Consider the following 23,962-nt stretch of genomic DNA (forward strand, 5'->3'; position numbering starts at 1 on the left):
TAACCACTGAACCACCCAAACACCCCATCTTCAATTTTTTTAAAAATTAAAAATAAATAAACGAGCTTTTAGTTTTGTTGATCTTTTCTATGATTGCTCTGGCCTCTGCTTCATTTATTTCTGCTCTGATCTTTGTTATTTCCTCCTTTACATCAACTTCTGACTTAGTGTGGTTTTTTTTCTAACTCCTTGAGGTATAAAATTAGGCTGTTTATTTGAGATCTTTCTTTTTTTTAATGTCGGCATTTATCACTATAAACTTCTCCCTGAGAATTGCTTTTGCAGCATCCCACAGGTTTTGGTAAGTTGTGTTTCTATTTTCGCTTGTTTCAAGATGTTTTCTTAAACTTCCCTTTCGATTTCTTCTTTGACTCACTGGTTGGTCTGAGTGTAGTGTTCAATTTCCATGTGTTTGTAAATGTTTCAGCTCTCCTCCTATTTTGGCTTCCGGTTTCATACCATTGTGGTTGTAAAAGTATTTGATATGATTTCAGTCTTCTTCGGTTTGCTGACTTGTTTTGTGACCTATCACAGGACCTCCGCTGGAGAAGGCCCCTGGTGTCCTTGAGCAGAAGGTGTATTCTGCTGCTGTTGGAGAGAATGTTCTGTGAATGTCGGTTAGGTCCACCTGGTGTGAAGTATGGTTCAAGGCCAACCTTTCACTATTGATTTTCTCTCCACGTGATCAATCCATCATTGAAAGTGGGATATGTAAGGCCGGACTATTGCTGTCTTGTCCATTCTGTTAGTATTAGCTTAATATATTTAGGAACTCCAAAGCGGGGGGAGGGGCATATATATTCATGATTGGTACATATTCTTGATGGATTTATCCCTTTTCAGGGAGCCTGGGTGACTCAATCAGCTGAGGTCTGCCTTCAGCTCAGGTCATGATCTCAGGGTCCCAGGACTGAGCCCGGCATCGTGCTCCCTGCTCAGCATGGAGTCCGCTTATCCCTCCCCGCCTTCCCCACCCATCCCTGGCTTGCGTGGGCTCCCTCTCTCCCTCCAATAGATAAAATCTTAAAAAAAAAAAAAAAAAAAGTATTCCTTTTCATTATATAATGAGCTTCTTTTTCTCTTATTACAATCTTTGGCTGAAAGTCTGTTTTGTTTGACTAAATATAACAACCCTTGTTCTCTTTTGGTTTTTGGTTTCCAAGTATGTTGAATATCTTTTCTCAACCCTTCATCCAGAGCCTGTGTGTGTCCCTAAAGTTGAAGTGAGTCTCTAGGAAGAAGCAAATACATGTGCCTTTGGAGAATTTAATCCATTTCCATTAATTATTAATAACTAGATGTGCCTGGGGGGCAGTCGGTTAAGCATCCAACTCTTGATTTCTACTCAGGTCGTGACCTCGGGGTCATGAGACTGAACCCCACATCGGGCTCCACACTGGGCGTGGAGCCTGTTTAAGATTCTCTTTTGCCCTCTCCCCCTGCCGCGCCCCCCAGCTGTTGTATTATTGATTACTATTATTGATAACAAAGATAATTAGTCATCTTGTTACTTTCTAGCTGTTTTGTAACTCCCTTGTTCCTTTCTTCCTCTTTTTCAATCTCCCTTTGTAAATTGATGATTTTCCATAGTGGGATGCTTATTTTCCTTCCCTTTATCTTTTACGATTCCACTGAAGGGTTTTTGCTTTGTGTTTACCCATAAGGTTTAGTTAAAACCTCTTATAGACATTGCAGTCTATTTTATGCTGATAACTTAGATCTCATACAAAATTCTACCCTTTTACTTCCCACTCCCTTTTATGTTTCTAATGTCACGATTTACCGGTTTTGTACTGCATATTTATTGACAAATTATTGTAGCTATAGTTCTAATATTCTGGCCCTTTAACCATTATGCTAGAGTTAAGTGATTAACGATCCACATATTACAGTATTAGAATATTCTCAATTTGATTCTGTGTTTTTTATTTATTTATTTATTTATTTATTTTCATAATCTCTACACCCAACGTGGGGCTCAACCTCACGACCCCAAGATCAAGAGTTACATACTCTACCAACTGAGGCGGCAGGTGCCCCACTTCTGTGTTTACTTTCATCAGTGTGTCGTAGATTTTCATATGCTCTCCTCTTACTAATTAGCAATTTTCCTTCTAGCTTGAAGAACTTCTTTTAGCATCTCCTGTGAGACAGATGTGGTGGTGACGAACTCCGTCAGCTTGTGTTCGTCTGGGAAAGCCCTTATCTGTCCTTCATTTCTAAAGGCTAACTTTGCCGGAGAAGGTACTCTTGACTGGCAGCATTCTTGATCATCTCACTCTCCGCTCGCCTGTAACGTTTCCGCTGAGAAGTCGGCTGATCGCCTTATGGGGGTTCCCTTGTAAGTTACGAGCTTCTTATCTCTAGCTGCTTTTAAGATTCTTTTTCTTTTGGGCGCCTGGGTGGCTCAGTTGTTGGGCGTCTGCCTTAGGCTCAGGTTATGATCCCAGCATCCTGGGATCGGGCCCCACATCAGGTTCTCTGCTCGACGGGAAGCCTGCTTCTCCCTCTCCCACTCCCCCTGCTTGTGTTCCCTCTCTCGCAGTGTCTCTCTCTGTCAAACAATAAATAAAATCTTTAAAAAAAAAAAAAAAAAAGAAGATTTGGGCGCCTGGGTGGCTCAGTGGGTTAAGCCTCTGCCTTCGGCTCAGGTCATGATCTCAGGGTCCTGGGATCGAGCCCCGCATCGGGCTCTCTGCTCAGCAGGGAGCCTGCTTCCCCCATGCGCTCTCTGCCTGCCTTTCTGCCTGCTTGTGATCCCTCTCTGTCAAATAAATAAATAAAATCTCTAAGAAAAAAAAAGTCTTTCTTGGGGCACCTGGGTGGCTCAGTGGGTTAAAGTCTCTGCCTTCGGCTCAGGTTCATGACCCCAGGGCCTTGAGATCGAGCCCTGCATCGAGCTCTCTGCTCAGCAGGGAGCCTGCTTCCCTCTCTTTCTGCCTGCCTCTCTGCCTACCTGTGATCTCTGTCTGTCCAATAAATAAATAAAATCTTTTAAAAAAAAGATTCTTTTTCTTTGCTTTTTGATTGTTTTATTATAATGTCTGGGAGAGGCTCTATTTAAGTCTATTTGGTGACCTCTAAGCTTCACAAACTTGGAGATGCAAAGGTCTCTCCAGATTTAAGAAGTTTTCAGGCATTACTTCTCTAAGTTTTCTGCCACTTCCACTTTTTTTCTTCTTCTGGAACTCCAATAATTCACCAATTGTTTCTTTTAATGGTAATCCATACTGCACATTGGTTTTTTCACTCTTTTTCATTCTTTCATTTATTCTCCTCTGACCGGATAATTTCAAAGTTCTGATCTTCAACCCCGCAGATTCCTCCCTTGGCTTGACCCATGTTGCTGCTGATAACATTCTACTGCATTTTTTTTCATTCATTTTATTCTTCCAGAATTTCTCTTTGTTTTTTTTCAATCATTTCTATCTCTTTGTTCAGCTTCTCATTTTGTCCATTTATTATTTTCCTGTTTTCACTGAATTGTCTCTCATGTTTTCTTGTAGCTCATGGAGTTTCCTTAAAACAGCTATCTGCATGCTTTGTTGGGTAAATCACACACCTCCGAGTCTTTGAAATAGGTAACTAGGTTCCTTTGCTCTCCTGGTGATGTCAGGTTTCACTGACTTCTCATGTTGCTCGGGGTTCTGTGTTGCTGTCTTCATATCTGAGTAGGAGTTACCCCCTCCATTCTTTACTAAATGCCTTTGGTAGAGAAGATTCATAAATACCCGCAACATGAGGCCCTTAAATTAGCACAATTTGCTCTCTGCCTTCTTCCTCTCCCTTCCCACATTTCTCCTGTGTTCTGTGCAGCCTCAGCTGTGTCATTGGGTCCAACATTCCACTGACACTCTGTCCCAAAAAAGCCAAGTCAAAAAAAAAAAAATCCAAATGGATAATCCATTTAGTGGCCCTAATTCTCTGTATCCCATCCGTGGCTGGCATGGCTTGTAAGAAAATCAAGCAAGAACTTCAACAGTAAAAACAGGTGTATTGGTTGTGATCATGACCTTTTGAAAGTGACCCCAGGGCCCTAAGACTCATCAGAAATCTTTAGGAGATGGGGCCCCTGGGTGGCTCAGTAGGATAAGCCTCTGCCTTTGGCTCAGGTCATGATCCCGGGGTCCTGGGATTGAGACCCAGATTGGGCTCTCTGTTTGGCCAGGAGCTTGTTCCCTCATCTCTCTCTCTCCCTGCCTCTCTGCCTACTTGTGATCTCTGTCTGTCAAATAAATAAATAAATAATCTTAAAAAAAGAAAAAAAAGAAATCTTTAGGAGACTGTGGGCTGAAGTTAAAAATCCACGAGAGAATGGCCTGGGCTGCCAAAGGAAGCCCGGGTCCAAAAGGTCCTTGACATACTTGCCCTAAGAGTCTGTGAACTATTGTAACATGTCTAAACCCTCTCATTTTCCAATTTCCAAACACGCTCTTGTTTAGTCTTTGAGTGTGGACCAAAGAGCCTAGATGGGGCCATGAAAAAAGTTTCCACGTAATTCCAAATGAATTAATAATGAAGTAGAAAAAATATAACCCCAAGAAAATATGGGTAGAGGCGCGCCTGGGTGGCTCAGTGGGTTAAAGCCTCTGCCTTCCGCACAGGTCATGATCCCAGGGTCCTGGGATGGAGCCCCACATCAGGCTCTCTGCTCAGCAGGGAGCCTGCTTCCTCCTCTCTCTCTGCCTGCCTCTCTGCCTACTTGTGATCTCTGTCTGTCAAATAATAAGTTAAAAAAAATTTTTTTTTTAATTAAAAAAAATAAAAAGTTTGCCTTGAGGTTGCCTGGCTGGCTCAGCTGGTGGAGGATACAACTCTTTGATCTTGGGGTCATGAGCTCAAGCCCCATCACTGGGTGCAGAGCTTACTTTAAAAAAAAGTAAAAATAAAAAGTTTGCCTCAGACAAAAATTAAATGCAAATGAAAGCAACAAGAAATTGTGATTTGTTTTCCCTATAAAAATGGCCAAATATTTTTGAACATAGTGGCCAGAATGCAATTAGACAGAGATACCCACAAAATACTGATAGCTATACAGTCACTGTAACTATTCGGCAAAACTATTTAGCAATGTATACCAAAGATCTACAGTTTCTTGTTTCTAGCAAAACCACCACTAAAAATTTCTCCTTAAGGAAATAATAAGCATTTTGAACAAAGATTTACACCGAGATAATTGTCACATTCTTCTTTGCACCCGGAAAGAATGGAAAACAATCCAAATGTTTAATTTGGGAACATGTTAAAATGCATTATAGGACATACCCTCAGAATGAAATGTTAGGCCAACGTGAAAATTGTTATTTTTGAAGATTTTTAGCAATATGAAAAAGTACTAAACATATCAAGTATAAGGCAGTATTCAAGACTCTGATTTTTATATTATTTCTTTCCAAGTATTAACTACAAAGACAGAAAACATCGGTGTATTACTTATAGTTATCTCACAGGTTTTTGTTTACTCCTTTTAGTATTTTCCAGTTTTTCGTTATGAATATAGTTAAAATGAATGAATACAGTTTAAAAAACCATCAAATTAAAATAAGAACATATTATGCCTGAACCTCTGAAATATTAGAGAAATTAGATGGGTATTGCATCTTATAAGCTTTTGGGAGTCTTTAGATATTTTTCAGCTAACTCAGATCTACATTTTTTGTTGTGATGTTATTTGCGATGATAGGCTATGGACTCCACTCAGCCTTCACAATGCGTTTTCATTCAAAACGCAGAAAACGATGACAGGAGTAAATTAGACCAAATTCTAATTTCTCCATTATGGATAAAAAAATCACCTCGAGACATGCATTCTCAGAAGCAAAGCTAGTTTTCCTAGACTGTTTCCTTGCAGCCCCGCTCACGTCAGGGGAAGAGCAAGCCTCTGTGCAGAGCCCCTTCCTGCCTGAAACCCCCACCCTGGCCATCGGGCACACAGACCCCTGGGGCACACGCAGGTCGGAGCACTCTCCTGGCTACAGTTGTCTTTTCTATCTTAGAACTTTCTTTCACCGGTACTAAACAGCACAGTTCACAAAAACATTGGCCACTCCCTTCCTAACTCAGATTTGGAAGGTTCCCAGTCTCCCCAAGTCTGATGGCGATACGCACATCTCATCTCACCTCTTCCGGACACCGCATCCCTGTCCTTCATCCTCCGGTGGCGTGACTTTCTCTACGCCTTCCTTACCTGCACTTGTATACTGCATTCGTGGCCGGGGTCTTGAGAGGCAACTGCAAGTCCTGCGTGTAGGCTGCACTGAGGGTCAGGGCATCACCCTCGCAAGTCAGGGAAATCAGGACCAGCCGAGGCTCCTGCCGGGCCGTCACCATGTTCCCCTTCTCGTTGATCACCAGCCAAAACCTGCCGTGTTCAAAACACAAGATCCACACGTGGGAGCTTCAGGCATACGCTGTCCTCTTTGATTTCCTCCCTGTCAGCCTGGTGTGTGAGTCTGTGTGTGTGTGTGTGTGTCTGTGTCTGTGTGTGTGTGTCTGTGTGTCCATCCTAAACATCAACTCAGCAGCACAGCACGACTGAGTCTGTCCGTTAATTTCAAAGGGTTTAGGAACCGGTCAAGCATCCGAGATCTCTAAGATCTTCAGAACATTCTGAGTTCTGGGATGGCACAGAAATCAAAGATGTTATCATATTTTCATTTCAACTGCCAGAAATTCTGACCTGTTTCATTAAACATGCCCCGAAGAGATGACAACAAACTGTTTCCCAGAGAGAGGCTAAGGGCACTGGGAGGCACTCTGCCTGGCACACACCAGGCCCCAGGCTCCAGCAGCACAGAACAAGATGGTTGCTCTCTTGTTCTCAGAGCACAGAGTCCGGAGGGGTGGGAGGGGGGCGGCAGATAAGACACCACTTACACCTCGCCCAATCCACCCCTACCTTCTTAAAAAAAATTAATGTTTCAGTATTCAGGGAGGTGAATTCTGCAATTTGCTCCAAGGTCTATTGTTACCATGGACAAAATTTTTTCTGGCACGAAACTCCTGATCTAGCGGTACCTGCCAGAAAAAAGATAAAAGAAGAGCCGATCGGAAACTGTTCCGGGGTGGGAGGTGGGGAGTGCTTTGTACAGGTCACTGCTCAGCTGCACGTATGGGAGCTAAACATACGGACACGCTGGTAATTTCAGTTCACATTGGGTCAAGCGATTACAGTTACAAAAGTCAGCTTGTGCCTTCGGAATCCATAAACAGAACTTGCCGGTAAATAGGGGAGGTTGTTAAAGAGCTTCCTTGCATCACTTTAGTGGGTCATCATGGTCGAGATGCTTCAGCTACACTAGAAAAACAAGGTGAGTGGGAGCCCTTTCCTGAAACTGCCCATTTACCAGTCCTCATCCTGGACCCAGCCAGAGCTCTGCCCTGCTCCAAATCCTTCGTACCAGCACATGAATATTCTTCTGCATGTCTTAATTCTCCCAGGTAATGATGGCAGCCTGATCTTCCCTTTCTTTTTAATATTTTGAAGTAATCTCTATGCCCAAAGCGGGGCTCAAACTCACAACCCCAAGATCAAGAGTCTCAGGCTCCTCCCACTGAGCCAGCGGGGCATCCTGCAGTCTGATCTTTCCCAACCACCAATCTAATCGTGTCACCCCCTCGTGAAAAATCCCTTCATGGCTCCCGTTTTCAGGATAAAACCCGAACACTTTTGCCAGGCAGGCAAGGCCCTGCATAACCCAGCTGCCCTCTCAGCCATTCACAACTCCCCGTGCCCTCACGCAGGCCAGCCTTTTCCTTTTTAAATTTTTTTATTGTAAAGTATATACAACATAAAATGCCCGGCATGCTCTTGGGTATGTCCAAAAGGACTGAAAACAGGGCCTCACACCGATCCTTGCACACTGATGTTCACAGTAGCATTGCCCACAACACCGAAACATGGAAACTACCGAAGCTGTCCATCAACAGAAAATAGGTATTTTTTAAATGTGTTTTTAACCATTTTAGGTGAACAATTCAGGGGCATTAAGCACCTTCACAATGTTATGCAACCATCACCATCAATTTCGAAAACTTTTCACCATCCCAAATAGAAACTTTAACCCCATTAAGCAATAACTCCCCATTCCCCACCCCCAGCCCCTAGTGAACTCGAATCTACTTCCTGTCTCTGGGAATTTGCCCACTGCAGCTATTTCATATAATTAGGATCATATATCTGCCCTCTTGTGTCTGGTTATTTCACTTAACACAAGGCTTTCAAGATTTGTCTACGCTGGGGGTGCCTGGGTGGCTCAGTGGGTTAAGCCTCTGCCTTCAGCTCAGGTCATGATCCCGGGGTCCTGGGTTTGAGCCCCACGTCTGGCTCTCCGCTAAGCGGGGAGCCTGCTTCCCCTGCTCTGCCTGCCTCTCTGCCTAATTGGATTTCTCTGTCAAATAAGTAAACAAAATCTTAAAAAAAAAAAAAAAAAAAAAAAAAAAAGATTTATCTGCGTTGTAGCATACTTCAGAACTCCGTTCCTTTCTTTGGCCAAACAATATTCCATTGTGCAGAGATGTTGTTTATCCACTCATCTGCGGGTGGGTATTTGGCTTGATTCCATCTTTTGGCCATGGTGGTGTAGACGTATCTGCCTGGTTTCAATTCCTTCCCATAATTCCCTAAGAACGCACTCACCTTCCCCCAACATCTTTCCCTCCAGGTCCGTGTCTTTACCCAGCTTACTCAGCTTACTCGGTGTCTCTCTCTCTAGAATGTTCCTCTCCCAATTTACTTGCCGGGAAAGTTCATAATTATTGAAAATTTGTAAATTTTCAGTTCAAGTGACGATGTCATTCCTGCCCACCCCAGGCAGTCTCTGGCTCTCCCTGGCACTTGTCACACTGAGTACAGTAAGCCTTTGTTGGCATCTCCCGGTCATACTTGGTGGTAGTAGGTGGACAAAAATAGGGTCGGCCACAGTGCAGGCTCTGATTGTTACTTATTAATATATGAGCTCAATAACTATTCCCAGTCCATACAGGAAAATGATAATGCCCTTTGCCTCTGGGGCCTACAAAACGAATTCAATAAATTCGACCATCTTGCAGAGTTGAGGAGCTCCGTACAAACCATGAAATATCTAGGACTCTTGGCTTCCTTCGCGAAGCAAAGATGCACAGCTCACCCTTCACTGATGCTGTGAGTTAGGTCTGTCCGGAGGCGGGGGGGGGGGGGGGGGGGGGGGGCTGCAAGGCGGAAAGACGACAGCCCCGCTCAGCTCTGCGCTCCCTGCAGGAACTGGGAGGACTGGGCTGGGAGGATCGCGCTTGAAGCGCAGCCTCACAGCGAGTCTCCGGGCTGGCCTGACGCCCGACCCAGAGGAGAAGAAAGCTGCTCGCTCGGCGCCTCTGCAACTTTCCCTGCACCCTGAGGCTTCACGCAGATCGTGAGCACCCACATAGGGCTCTACTAACCGGACCTCACAAAGCACCCGCGTGCTCAAGAGAAGGAGAGTCCTGGTTCCCCCGCTAGGGGGCGCGGGAGCTGGGTTTCTTCATCCCTGCAGGAGGCCTTGCGGGAATTTGGGGAAAGGGCAGTGCAACAGCACTTCTAAAGCGGCCGGAAGCTTAAACCTCAACAGCTGTCATCAGGATTATGCGCCCCACCTGGGTGCGCTCCAGGAGGGCTCCAGGAGGGATCCTCGGCCCCAAGACTCCCCAAGTCCTCCAGAGACAATTAATAAAACTACTGTGGCGGGACCAATCCCTGGACGCTCGTCGCCTCCGCTAGACGGAGCTGACGTCCGCTTGCACACTGGCAGCCACATGGGCGCCAAAACCAGTTCCAGGCAGGATCGCAGAGGGGAAAGCGCCGGCGGGAGGCGGAGAGACAGCTGTCTCCGGGAACTGGGTCGGGACACAGAGGCCCAGGGTCCTGGGTTCCCCCGCTGTCGGGCGGTAGTGCCCCTCGCTCTCTTTGTCCTTGCCCCATTGTAAGGGAAGGAAGGACCTGCTGGCGGACTCTGCAGAGCACCCGCTCCCGCCCGCGGCCGGAGCCCACCCCGCGCAGCCACCACCCGTCCCTACCTGTCCCGCAGGTGGCCGCAGCGCAGCCCCAAGGCCGTGCACTCCGCCGCGCTCACCGGCACCCCCTTGCACGACTTGACCGGGTAGATCCAGAGCTGCGCCACGGTGCCCACCTGCTGCAGCCGCCGGCGCCGCCTGCAGCGCGCGCGGCGCCAGGCGACCGTCCCCAGCGCCACGGAGGCCAGCCCCAGCGCGGCCACCCCGAGCCAGGCGGGCCGGGACAGCGCGGGGAGGCCGAGGCGGCCCAGAGCGGACGAGCCGGCGGCGCCCATGGCCGAGCGCGCGGGGGCGCGGGCGGCGGCGGCGGCAGCTCCGGCGGGTCTCTCGGCGGACGCCCAGCGGTCACCCGGCCAGAGCCCGGCCGCCGCTGGGGCTGGGAGGGAGGTGCGGCCCTTGGCCCGGAGCCGAAAGGGCAGGCCGCTCCCGAACCCCTTCCGGGCGCTCCCGGTACCGCGGTCTTCGCCTGAGGGGTGGCCCCGGGGGCGCCGGCGGTGGGAGGTGGTGGCTCCGCTTCGGCGGGTGCTCGGCCCGCAGCCTCCTCCGCCTTCCGTGGCCCGCGTGGCCCTCCCCCACGATCGCTGCAAGCGACCTAGTTTCTTTACGTGTTGGTGCGGTTTTACGAAACCTCAGGTGGTCAGAGATGCCAAACTTGCGGGACAAAGCGTGATTTCCAAGTTGGAAATCCGGCGGCCGGGAGATCCCTGCCGTGCGGGTAATGGGGCGCCGGTGGGCACAACGCGGCCGGCACGGAACGTCCCGCTGCCCTCCGTGCCCTCCCCGCCCGCCACGCGGGATCAGGGAGCTTGCAGGAGTGGGAATCGGGGCGGACAGACGCGGCGAGGTGCCCGGGGCTCGCGAACCGAGCCTGGCGGGGAGCCAGCGGCTGCCGGGGCTCGAGGGTCGGAGCTGCACTAAGCGGCGAAAAGCGCCCTCTGCTGGGTCTGGGGCACGGTGCTTCCCGGCCGCCTTCCCCGCGCTCGGGGTTTGGGAGGCGGGTCCTGGCTCGAGGTCCCGAGGCTTCTTCAGGGCAGAGGGAACGTCCACCATCGCGGCGGGCACTGACCTCAGTCACGTGTCTCTTTCAATCGGGTCATGTTTTAAACAAGATCACCCATCAGGATCAGGGTGGTTTAAGAGTCTTGGGCTCCGGGGGCCCTGGGTGGCTCAGTGGGTTAAAGCCTCTGCCTTCGCCCAGGTCATGATCCCAGGATCCTGGGATCGAGCCCCACATCGGGCTCTCTGCTCCGCAGGGAGCCTGCTTCCTCCTCTCTCTCTGCCTGCCTCTCTACCTAGTTGTGATTTCTCTCTGTCAAATAAATAAAAATATATAAAAAAAAAAAAAAAAAAAAAAGAGTCTTGGGCTCCGGTTTCATGGACCAAACTGTTGAAAACTATTCTGACACTTGTTAAAATGTAAGGAAGACTTCTCTTGAGACTACGGCTCACCCAAGGTCAGGAGCAAGACTAGGATGTCCACCCTCTCACTTTACTCGACAGGGTGCTGGAAGCCCAAGCAGAGCAACTAGGAAAGGAAAAAAATAAAAGGCATCCAAATCAGAAAGGAAGAAGGAAATCTCTGTGTTGCAGATAACATGATCATATATTTGGAAAACCCAAAAGACACCACCAAAAACTATTAGAATAACTGAAGTCAGTAAGAAAAATATAAAAAAATCAGTTGCATTTCTATACAGAACAACAAACCATCAGAAGGCGAAATTAAGAAAAATAATCCCATATATATATAAAAGAATAAAATATCTGGGAATAAATTCAACCAAGGAGGTGATGGATCTGTACACTGAAAATGATAAGACATTAATCAAAGGAATTAAAGAACAGAAATAAATGCAAAACTGTTCCGTGCTTATGGATTGGGAGAATTAATATTGTTAAAATATCCACAGAACACAAAGCAAGCTACAGAGTCAATGCAATTTCTATCAAAATTCCAATGGCATTTTTCAAAGAAATAGGAAAAAAAACAATCTTAGGTTATCGGCTGGTTTAGTTGGTGGAGCGTGTGACTCTTGATCCTGGAGCTAAGAGTTCAAGCCCACGTTGGGTGTGGAGATCACTTAAAAATAAAATCTTTAAAAATAAAAAAAATTTTAAAAAGGAAGAAAAAAATTCCTAAAATTTGTATGGAACCACGAAAGACTGTGAATAGTGTCGGGGAGGTTGTGGAGAAAAGGGAACCCTTGTGCACTGTTGGTGGGAATGTAAATTGGTGCAGCCACTATGGAAAACAGTATTGAGGTTCCTCAAAAACTTAAAAACAGGGGCACCTGGGTAGTTCAGTCAGGTAAGCGTCTGCCTTTGGCTCAGGTCATAATCCCAGGGTCCTGGCATCGAGCCCCACATTGGGCTCCCTGCTCAGTGGAGAGCCTGCTTCTCCCTCTCCCTCTGCCACTCTGCCTGCTTGTACTATCTGTCAAATAAATAAATAAAATCTTTAAAATAAAAAATTAGGGGCGCCTGGGTGGCTCAGTGGTTTAAGCCGCTGCCTTCGGCTCAGGTCATGATCTCGGGGTCCTGGGATCGAGTCCCACGTCCGGCTCTCTGCTCTGGAGGGAGCCTGCTTCCCTCTCACTCTCTCTGCCTGCCTCTCTGCCTACTTGTGATCTCTCTCTGTCAAATAAATAAATAAAATCTTTAAAAAAAAATAAAAAATAAAAAAAATAAAAAAATTAAAAACAGAACTGCCATAGGATTCAGCAATTCCACTTCTGGGTATTTATCCAAAGAAAAACACTCACTTTAGAAGATTTATGCACCCCATGTTCACTGAAGCATTATTTCCAACAGCCAAGACATGGAGACAACCTCAGTGTCCACTGGACAGATGAACAGATGAAGAAAATGTGGTGTATGCCTACAATGGAATATTATTCCGCTTTAATTAGGAAAAACAATGAAATCCTTCCATTCAAGATAAAGTGGATAGATCTTGAGGGTATTATGCTAAGTGACATAAGTCAGAGAAAGATAAATACCGTATGATCTCATTTATATGCAGAATCTAGAACAAAAACGAAAGTACAAACAACCCATAGATACAGAGAAGAGATGACTTTGCCAGGGGCAGGAGGTGGGTGGTGAGCAAAATAAAAGAAGGTGGTCAAAAGACCCAAATTTCCAGTTGTGACAGAAAAAGTTTCTAGGGACGTAATGTACAGCATGTTGACTACAGTTAACATGTGTTAACTATGTGCTGTGTTGTGAATGTATAGAATATATATATATTGTTATATATAATATATATTATATATGAGTGAATTTATATATATATATATGAAATCTGTTCTATTCTCTCATCCAACTCCAGGTCCCCCTTTCCCTGCCCCTGTCCTGTGAAAGCCAAGAACTGTGTTCAGAACACAGGGGTCAAGGTTACTTCCACTGTCCTAGTACATCAGTGACCGCCTCTTCCAGGAATGAGCTGGAGAGAGATGGGGCCTGGGTAAATCTAGCTTCTCACAGACAAACGTTGATGGATGGTGATGTGTGCCCTGGGAGCAGAGCAGAGAGCAACACACCACAGAAAGACAGCTCCTGGGCACTCAGTCTTTGTGTTTATCTCCTTCTGTAATTTCTCTTCAGAAATTTAGTTTTTATTTATTCATTTATGTCATCTCGACACCCAGCGTGGGACTTGAACTCACGACCTGAGATCAAGAGTCGCATGCTCCTAAGCCGGCCAGGCGCTGCTCTCTTCAGAAATTTAAAAGGAAAAAATCTGCTTCTCTATTTCAATGGCTGACTTCAAAGTGTCCTTTGACAGTGTCCTCAAGGTCACTGGCCATCCTGCCTCAGTGGGCCGTCTGTGTCGTGCATGATGCCCACCCCCGCCACCCACCAGGGGAGGTAACGTTTACGGAGTCCACTCCTAACTCTGGAAGGAAGCCCTCTTGCTAGGCTACTAGAAAAGAGTAAAGAAAAATAAATGCCAGTAACGACGTTCTAATATAAAATGAGAGAAGCCCTAAAGCAGACTCATAAATACCAGAGAAAAAGTACAACTAAGATTCATATTTATTAACATTAAAGAAACCACAAAATTATAAGGTGATTAATTTGTTCACATATTTCTTCGGTGAGGATTTTTGGTTAGTCATACCCCAATAGTTCATTTCTCTTACAAAAAAGATTATTTGCACCTAAAAAAAAACCGTGCTGATGCTTTCCTCCTCTCCCTTCTGCTCTCAAAATTCCGTTCTTTTTAAAATCCCATCTTTTCTTCATCATACTTGGAATTCCAGGCAGTGTATCTGGCAGTTACACACGCACTACTTCCAGATGGCTTCACAGAGGCTTAATCGAATATAAAAACAAGATCTATAAAATAACTTCCGTACTCACGTACAACCCGATTCCAAAACCCGTGAGCAAAAGGTTGACAGGATTCAACAGCCACATAAAGACCGACAACAGGAATTTGTGTTAATATGTAAAAGGCACCTCAGAAAACGGTGATCTCATTTCCCATTCCTCCTAAAACACGATTCTTCGAGCTTTCTTAAACACTCATCAATATTAACGTCAGGGATCCAGAAGCGTAATCACCATAGTAACATTCAAAACAATCTCAGAGACAGTATGATTTATTTCGAAAGTCCTCATTACCTAAAATCTACTTATCTTCTTATTTCTGAATCGGCCTCTAATACTTTCCTGCATCCATTCGGAGCATGCGGGACTTCAAAAAGCTCAAAGTGGGGATTCATTTCCAGCTGAGGATGGCCGCAGGCTGGTTACCGAGGATGGCCCGGCGGTGCTGTCCCTGCTGTGGGTGAAATCCTGCGGAAGGCCTCCCAGACCCTGAAACCTGAATCAATAATTACTTGGTTATTTCTCCTGCAGGTTATAAATACCTCCAACACTCACAAAACGGTCCTTCGATGAGCATAAAATGCAGGACAAATAAACTACGTCCTGCGCCAAAAGACCTCCACGGGAGAAAGCAGCCCGTTAAGACTGAGAGGCCCACCCAGGTCTGGCAAGAGCCCAGAGCCAGGATCTCTCCCACGGGGCAGGAGGGGGTGTCCAGGGGAAGAACGCGTTTGAAAGCCATTGGTCAAGATACTGAAATATACGCCTGTATCCCGCACATCAATAATTCCATTTTAGCGATCTAACTTACAGAAAACACTTTATTGTAAAATGGCCCTGGGGGCACATGGGTGGCTCCATCTGTTAAACGTCTGACTTCAGCTGGGGTTGTGGTCTCGGGGTCCTGGGATCGAGCCCTGCCACAGGCTCCCACTCAGCAGGAAGGCTGCCTGTTCCTTTCCCTGCGCCCCTCCCTCTGCCTGTGCGTGTGTACTCTCTCTCTCTCAAATGAAAAATAAAATCTTTAAAAAATAATAAAATAACATGACTCTGCATACAAAGATATATGCTATACTATTATTTGCAACAAAATTGGATATATTCCAAGCGTCAAATACTATAAAATGGTATTTAGAACACGGTGTATATTTCTACATGTCATGTTATGAAGTCATCCCATCAGAAATGACGTTTGAGAAGCCTGGAGGTCTACAAAAGTGTGTGTGATACATAGTTCTGCGCATACGTACCATCTGATATACGGATGACACAGATCTGCATATATATCACATGATATTCAACGTATATCTGGATAGAGTATGTATGATATATATATGTACATATTACATTTGTCACACAATCTTGGCTATATTAAGCAAACAAAAAAGCAACCAGTACAATCTTTAACAGTGACAATCGGTGATTCTTTCCGCCACTTCGCTGGGATTTTCTAAACTCACCGTGAGGACCGTGCACCGCATCTACAGTGGAACAGATGAACTCTTACAGAATGAAAGTTTGAGTAGGTGACCCCCGTGCAAATATTAACAGCTACCTTTGTACGGCTTTAACCAACCTGTCATATAGAGAATCCAGAACTCGGAAACCAGACTCAGCTCACAATGGAGATGAATAACATCACCATGATTTTTAAAGCCCAGCAGCAATGCCCACCAGAAAGGAAAGTTCTCCGTGCTTCTAGGGGGTGGGCCGCGGGGCAAGCATGCTGGGTTCGGATGGGGGACTGCTGGGTAGTAAGGCCAAGAGTTGCTCCGGGCCCAGCGGCCAACAGCATCTCGGCCACGTGCACCATCTGGGCACTCAGCATCCCTTGCCGTGCCCACGGCTTGCACCTCGCTTAAGACTCATGTTGCCACCCGCGCCTGGCCTCTCACGGCCCCTCACGGCCCCTCCCAGCTCCAGTCCATCCCGTGCGGGTGTGACCTAATTGACTTTATTAGCCAGTTCATGAGTCACACAGCATCCCATCTAGCAAGGACAGGGGAGCTCCACTGAGCTAAACAAAAGTTTTTCAAGGCAGAGAAAAGACATAAAAAGAAGAACGGACTTCATTAGCAAGGAGCGCACTGTTGAGGCAAGGCTGCCCTCCTCCTGAGAACCGTCTGCTCGTCGGCTTCCTACTTTCTGACCAGAAAGTTCCATGTTGCCTGGTCAGAGGGTACATTCTAGGGGAACTGGAACTGCAGTCAGGTCAGGTAGAAGTCTTGGTTTACTGGCTTGAAGTCTTAACTGAATGAAGCCACGTTAGGGCTTGTAGCCACTTAGGGCTGAATTGTTAACAATTCCTCCCTCCGGACCAGACTCTCAGCTGAACCGAGAGTGGTGCTCAAAGTCGAAGGCGCCGGCGTCAGTCTCAGCTCTGCTGTGGGGGCTCGCAGCTTCTGCTGACCCTCTGTGAGGCATTCCCAGGTCATGCTGCTTCCGCTTTATCTCTGTGAAATTCACACCTTACAACTCAAGGTCTGCATTCCCTAAGTCTGTTCTCTGTTCCTTTTCTCCTTTCATTGTAGTCTTAGGGAGATCATGTGCTTGGTGGCTAGTGGCTGGGATCAAACATTTAAAGTTTTTAAAAGGATACAGGGGCACCTGGGTGGCTCAGTCAGTTAAGCATCTGCCTTCAGCTCAGGTCACGATCCCGGGGTCCTGGGATCAAGTCCCGCATCGGGCACCCTGCTCAGCGGGGAGTCTGCTTCTCCCTCTCTCTCTGCTCCTCCCCCAGTCTCCCTCTCTCTCTCTCTAATAAAAATCTAAAAAAAAAAAAAAAGAAATAGAAAAAGGTTTTGAGAGGATACAAAGCAGTAGGAAGATTATTATAATCACTAAAAGCAGGATAATCCCTGGTGTCTGGAGTTCACTTTGAAGCCCTGATGCCCGATACCCAATCCAATCAAGGCAAATCGATCAAAGACAGACCCCACGGAAGGGGTCATCCTTTAGGCCAAGTGGCTGCTCAGTGATCTTAGGTAAGTGAGTTTTAGTTTCCCCAGAAGTGTCAGTCCAGGTACAGCAGGAGGTGTTGGCCACAGCACAAATACCTCCTTGCTCAGCTCAAAGGTAATCAAGAGGGGTCCTAGTATCAAACACTACTCTGGCAGACACTCCTGCGGATCTTCCGAGCAGCTACTGCTTCAGCTGCAGACTCTGTAATCATTTTAAGAATTCAGAAATTAGGGGCGCCTGGGTGGCTCAGTGGGTTGAGGCCTCTGCCTTCGGCTCGGGTCATGGTCCCGGGGTCCTGGGATTGAGCCCTGCATCGGGCTCTCTGCTCAGCAGGGGGCCTGCTTCCCCCCCCCCCCACCGCCCCCTCTCTGCCTACTCGTGATCTCTGTCTGTCAAACAAATAAAAATAAAATCTTCAAAAAAAAAATAAATTAGCCCCATTTTTTTTAGAGAGACAGAAAGTGTGGTTGTCTGCGTGCATGAACCCAGGGTGGGGTGAGGGGCAGAGGGAGAGAATCCCAAGCAGGCTCCATGCTCAGCACAGAGCCAGGCACAGGGCTCATTCTCAAAACGCTGAGATCATGAACTGAGCCGAAATCAAGAGTCGGATGCTTAACTGACCGAGCCACCCAGGTGCCCCGAAAATTAGCCTCATCGACATTTATTCCTAACTAGGGAAATAGGGACCTGTCAAAAGGAGTGAATGCTGAACTGTGAAGCCCCACTGGTAGGTCCCTTTTAACTCAACAAGGTAAATTTAGCCTTAGCAATGGCCTGCAACATAGAATGAGTGTGTTGTCTTTCCAAGCTAAGACCAGAGTAAAGGAAAGGAAAAGGAGAAGGACAAGGATTTTATGTACAAAGTATGAAGTCTTGATCTTGGTCTTGGGTGGAAGCAGTTGACAGCAAGTCCATGATTTCTCTACCTCCTCAATTTAATGTCTAGGTCGTCACGGTCTGCATAGGACCAGGTGTCATGGAGAGCTCTTCTCCTGCGTTGTGATGTGTACCCGGGATTTAACACCTTCTAGATTTGCAGCAGTGTCCGTGGTCAGGAGCACCAGGAAACATCTCTTTTGATGGGCCAGAATGGCTGTCTTCCTCTGATGACGCTTCCAGGATACCTAGTCACCAGGCTCTACACTGTGACCAACAGAATCCTTCGAACTGGGATCTGAGAAGCGTCTTCAACCTCATGACGATCAGAAGAAGGTTGTTTCGGGGCGCCTGGGTGTCTCAGTGGGTTAATCCTCTGCCTTCGGCTCAGGTCATGATCTCAGGGTCCTGGGATCGAGCCCCATATTGGGCTCTCTGCTCAGCGGGGAGTCTGCTTCCCCCCCCGCCCCCCCACCTGCCTTTCTGCCTACTTGTGATCTTTGTCTCTCAAATAAATAAATAAAATCTTTATTAAAAAAAAAAAAAGAAGAAGGTTGTTTCATTCTCTGCTGCTAGAATTCTAAAAATTTCGCAAGGTTCTTGTTAAGGCTCATATGGTCTGTCTAGTAATGTTGGGTGCTTGATCACTGGAAATCATGGAAGGTAGGCCCCAAGTGGAAAACACACTTTTTAACAGTTTCTTTGCGACTACGGGAGCATCAGCCTTGCAGTAGGGAAAGGCTGCAGCCCGTGGGGAAAGTAGGATACAATCACAGGAACATACCGAGAACCAGTACTAACTGCCATTGAATGAATTCCACGTGCAGGTGATCCAAGGTCTAGGGAGAGGGAGGTCTGAGGCCTCTGGGCATAAAAACAGTTTTATTTTGTTTTGTTTTGTCTCGGGATTATGGATCTGACAGGTCAGGTCTGTTTCTGTAGAACTGTTTCTGCGATCTTATAAACGTTTCTCTGCCCGTGTCTGTTCGTAACCTGAGCCATCTTAAGTGTACTGTGATGCGTGAAAGAAGGCAAAACCTGAAAAAGGGGGTTTGCCAGGGAGTGAGGGAGCACCAGGTTTTTGGGGTTCTTGGGGTTCCTATGACCCCGGCGGTTCATTTCATTTACAGGACTTGTTCACCCACCTGCGTTCTTCTAAGTCAGGGGCAGACTGTGGCCCCGGTGGGAGGACATCGATATAGCAAAGACCTGGCAACGAGCGGCCTTTTTTTTTTTTTCTCAGAAGAATGGACTTAATCCACTTGCCACAATTTTACAACGCAGCATAAAGAAGGCTTGGTATTACCCCTTATCTGACAACGCTTCTCCTGTAATTTGATACATCGAATAAGCCTAATGAGTTGAACAAATCTTTTGGAATGTTCGCAGTCAAAAAGAGTTAACAGACCAAAAGTGCAGGAAAAACAAAAACAAAAAAACCCCACTTTGTCTTTTTAACAGAGAAACCCAAATTCTAATTTTCACCAGCTTACTTTTGATATTAAAACTTATTTTTAATTCTATTCATTTTAATCTTAGCCAGCTCGACCACACATTAAAATTCCTTTTCAAGGATTCTTTTCCACAAACCTTCTACAACTTTATTATTCTTTTTTAAAGATTTGATTTATTTACTTGAGAGAGAGAATGAGCAGGGGGAGGCAGTGGGCGGGGGAGAAGCAGACACTCCACTGAGCAGGGAGCCCAAGGTGAGGCTCGATGCCAGGACCCTGGGATCATGACCTGAGCCAAAGGCAGACGCTTAACTGACTGAGCCACGCAGGTGCCCCAAGTCAGGAATTTTCTGATGGGCACCAATGAGATGGTCACCGGGGCCCTCTCCATCCCCCCCAAAGGAAGATGGCATAATCTTCATGGTAAGACGCCTCCTCTCCTTCCCTAAGGGAAGGTGATCCTGCCTGGAACAATCCTTTTCTTTGGCTGACAACCTTCTTGCCCACCCTTATTTCTAGAAAAACCTCGTACAACTCCTCAAAGCTCCCCGCTGCTCGCTGGATGGTTTGCTGCCAGATTCAGGAACTGCTAACTAGAGCCAGTTAGATCTTCAAATTTATTTGGTTGAATTTTGTGTTTTAACAGCTCCCAACAATGCTGTATAGATTAACCAAGAAAACTGTGAGAACTTAGGCAGAGTCAGGCATTCTCCTCAGCTATTAATTTTTTCTTAGAAGGGGGAGCCTGGATGGCGCAGCCAGTTGGGCATCCAGCTCCTGAGCTTGGCTCAGATCATGATCTCAGTGAGTTCAAACCCTGCACTGGGCTCCACCTGGGTGTGTAGTCTACATATAAACATATGTGGGGTGTGTGTGTGTGTGTGTGTGTGTGTGTGTGTGTGGAGCATATATATATATAAATTGTAAGAGATAGCAAATACTTATTTGCTAGTAAACTCAAGTAGAATAAAAGTTTTACATTTAATATAGATAACTCTAAAGATGTTGTAAGGGCCTATTTAGCCAGAGCGGCCCCACCTTGGTTGAACAATCATTTTGTTGTTTATGCAGTAAAACTTAAACTGACCCTGCCCCCGCCCCAGGGGAACTTGCTTAAAAGCAAGTCCTGGAAACCAGTCCCAGGTAACAAAGCCCAAATACAAGGGTGGGTCAGGCTAGGTGGAGACATCCGATCAGTGGGGGCACACACCTGTCTCCCTAGCTACCAAGGAGTGTGGGCCCCGCCCTCTGGGTGCCTTTTGGGCGCCAATTCTGGCCAAGGTGATAGGCTGGTTCAAATAGCTACTAGTAGCGTAAATTATAATCAGTTGGTCACTTATGTGTGACCTAGCAGGACTGTGCAGCTTTCTCTGTGCGTTACAATCTCATTGGCTGCTTGTGTGCGGCCAGGCCCAGCCACATGGCCTTTGCCTTTAAAGGTTGGTCTGTGGGGCAGGGAGGGATCACCCTCTCTGTAAGGGGCGGCCCTGGCTGGTCTATTTGACGGTCAATTTGATTCTTGACGCTTGGCGTGAAATAAAGCTTTGCTTGACCTTCGCTTTGCATCAGTCTCGCTCCTTTGACCATGGACCCATTATTGGGGGACCCAACAATGTGTCTATTTTAATTAAACCAACAAACTTTTTTCTAAGATTTTGTATATTTATTTGAAAGAGAGTGAGAGAGAGAGAGCTCCTGCACAAGTTGGGGAAGGGATAGAGGGAGAGGGAGAAGCGGACTCCCTGCTCCAAGCCGGATTCAATCCAGGACTCCAGGATCAAGACCTGAGAAGGCAGATGCTTAACTGACTGAGCCACCCAGACGCCCTAAATCAACGAACTTAAATTAGCTTTAACACAAAACATTTCCTCAGATCTCATGAAGCTGGAAAACATTTGGGTTAATTTCTATCTTTTCCAGAGTTCTAGAATGTCCAAGCCTTACAAATGCTTGTCTTCCGGGGCGCCTGGGTGGCTCAGTGGGTTAGGCCTCTGCCTTCGGCTCTGGTCATCTCAGGGTCCTGGGATCGAGCCCCGCATCGGGCTCTCTGCTCAGCAGGGAGCCTGCTTCCCCCACTCTCCCTGCCTGTCTCTCTGACTATAACTAAATAAAATCTTAAAAAAGAAATTAGAAAAAAAAATTAAAAAAAAAAAACCCACAAATGCTTGTCTTCCAACCAACTAAACAGAGCTCTTTCACAAATCACTTTCAGCAATACCATCCAGAGGGAAAAAAATGCTTCACACTTCTAACAAACACATAAACACACAGATGTGAAAACCTTATAGTTACTCATATTGCTGGAGAAGATTTTGAAGACTTGTATTTGTCTCTGGAATGAAGGAGACTTGCTGGCGGTTGGGCACAAATGCCCTTACAGTAGTTCCCATTTTCAAAAAGGCCTCTTTTCCTTTTTCTTTTTTTCCCTTAGTCTCAGATACTGGATTGTGAGCTGTGTTTAAACTTCAAAGACATGGTGATGAGGGATAGGAGGCTGGCTGAGGACAAAGCAAAGCTGGTACCTTGCACCCCCTCTCCATGCCCTCCCCTCGGTAATACGTGTAGCATTCCTCAGGCACCCTGACCACCATAAACGAGAAATAGTTCCCCTTGGTTTACAAATGTCCTAGAGATCTACAAACAAAGAAGTTACCTTGTGCTATTGATAATTTCCAGAGGCAAATAAATAACTCAGTTCCCAAAGCCCTCCCCTCCATACACAAAACTGAAGAAGGCTGAGGTAGAAGGAAGTGTAAATATAGTTAAATCTCTTCTGAACCTAAATCTCTCTAACAAAGATGCTTGATAGCAGGATTGTGACATCCCACCAGGAATCTCCCAACTATCTTGATGTTAATAGCTTGCCAAAAGACAACATTGATCAAGCCAGAAGACCTCCAGGTATCCCGGAAGACCACCGGGATCCCCGAAGACCACCGGAATACTCACCTTGTAGGCCCTCTTTAGCATATGAAAACTCCATTGAAACCTCCCTTTCCCTCACCTTGCCCCAACCGCAGGGTACATAACCTGCCATCCCTCACAACCCGGGGCAGCAGCTCTTTCTGTCCACGGGTCCTGTCCCCGTGCTTTAATAAACCACCATTTTGTACCAAAGATGTCTCAAGAATTCTTTCTTGGTCATAGGCTCTGGACGTCAGCCCACCGAACCTCACCTAGGTTTTAGAACTTCATCAATGGTTATAACGAAGGGACATGGAAAGAATGGAAGCTCCTCCAAGAAGGACTTTTGTTTCCAAAGGACAATCAAGCCTGTGCAGACAGATAAGGGAAGTTTGTGGGTTGGTAAAGGAACAGGTGAGTTTTGAATTGCCCTTAGAGCTGACTTTTGTTTTACAAAAGATCTGTCAGATAAGGACGGTACTACATTCTTTTTTTTTTTTTTAAGATTTTATTTATTTATTTGAGAGAGAGAGCATGAGAGGGGAGAAAGTCAGAGGGAGAAGCAGACTCTCCAAGGAGCAGGGAGCCCGATGTGGGACTCGATCCCAGGACTCTGGGATCATGACCTGAGCCAAAGGCAGTCGCTTAACCCACTGAGCCACCCAGGTGCCCAGGACAGTACTACATTCTTTAAAAAATTTAGATTATGGGTTGATCCACCCATCCAAAGGCATTATCCTCGATTTGCTTCTTTCCCTCCTGATATATGGTTCAAATTTTAAATGTTTCTTTTTTTTATAAGATTTTATTTATTTTATTGTAGAGAGAGAATGCATGAGCAGGGCCACTGTGGAGACACAGAGGGAGAGAGAATCTCAAGTCAACTCCACGCTCAGCACAGAGCCCGTAAAGGGCCTCCATTCCAGGACCCTGAGATCGTGACCTGAGCCAAAATTAACAGTCAAACGCTCAACCAACCGAGCCACCCAGGCACCCCAGATCTTAAATATTTTTGGCAATACTGAATAACTTCCCCTTGGGCATAAGACAGGTCCTCAATGAGGGTGCAAAGGATATTAACGTCCTGAAGGCTGGTGTCACTCCTGAAGACAGCCAGAAGAACGAGCCAGAAGAACCAACCAATAACCTGCGAGTTCCAGGCAGGCAGAAAGCCAATCCCAGTTATGCAAAATGAGACAAGCAAAGGCAACAGCTCCCTCTGGGAAAGAAAGGATCTGTAAATAATGCATTTTGGTTTGGAAAGGAAGGGACAACGTGGACTTCTATTTTTCCCTCTCAACTGGGCACTAAGGACAGAGGTTCGCAAGAGTTGGGTCTGGTAAGAACGTTTACCCTTTGCTGGTTCCCACCAGTTTTCCTAGGAGCCACTCTGCAATGGTGACAAC

At 46.5% G+C, this 23,962-nt stretch overlaps 2 protein-coding genes across 5 annotated transcripts in view; both read right to left on the reverse strand.

Moving 5' to 3' along the window:
* MTARC1 (mitochondrial amidoxime reducing component 1) overlaps positions 1-10,464 on the reverse strand; it is a 28,754-nt gene extending 18,290 nt beyond the window's left edge. For all 3 annotated transcript variants that reach the window (XM_045982676.1, XM_045982677.1, XM_045982678.1), the window contains exons 1-2: positions 10,030-10,464; positions 6,188-6,361 (exon numbers count right to left, since the gene is read on the reverse strand). In XM_045982676.1, the coding sequence (XP_045838632.1) occupies positions 6,188-6,361; positions 10,030-10,301 (446 nt within the window). In that variant the 5' untranslated portion in view covers positions 10,302-10,464. The remainder of the gene's footprint in view (positions 1-6,187; positions 6,362-10,029) is intronic.
* Positions 10,465-14,046: 3,582 nt separating this feature from the next.
* LOC123927744 (mitochondrial amidoxime reducing component 2-like) overlaps positions 14,047-23,962 on the reverse strand; it is a 34,459-nt gene continuing 24,543 nt past the window's right edge. For both annotated transcript variants that reach the window (XM_045982555.1, XM_045982554.1), the window contains one exon: positions 14,047-14,857. The gene's annotated coding sequence lies outside the window, so the exon portion shown is untranslated. The remainder of the gene's footprint in view (positions 14,858-23,962) is intronic.

Source organism: Meles meles, chromosome 17 (genome assembly GCF_922984935.1).
Source record: "Meles meles chromosome 17, mMelMel3.1 paternal haplotype, whole genome shotgun sequence".
NCBI classification, from domain to species: domain Eukaryota; kingdom Metazoa; phylum Chordata; class Mammalia; order Carnivora; family Mustelidae; genus Meles; species Meles meles.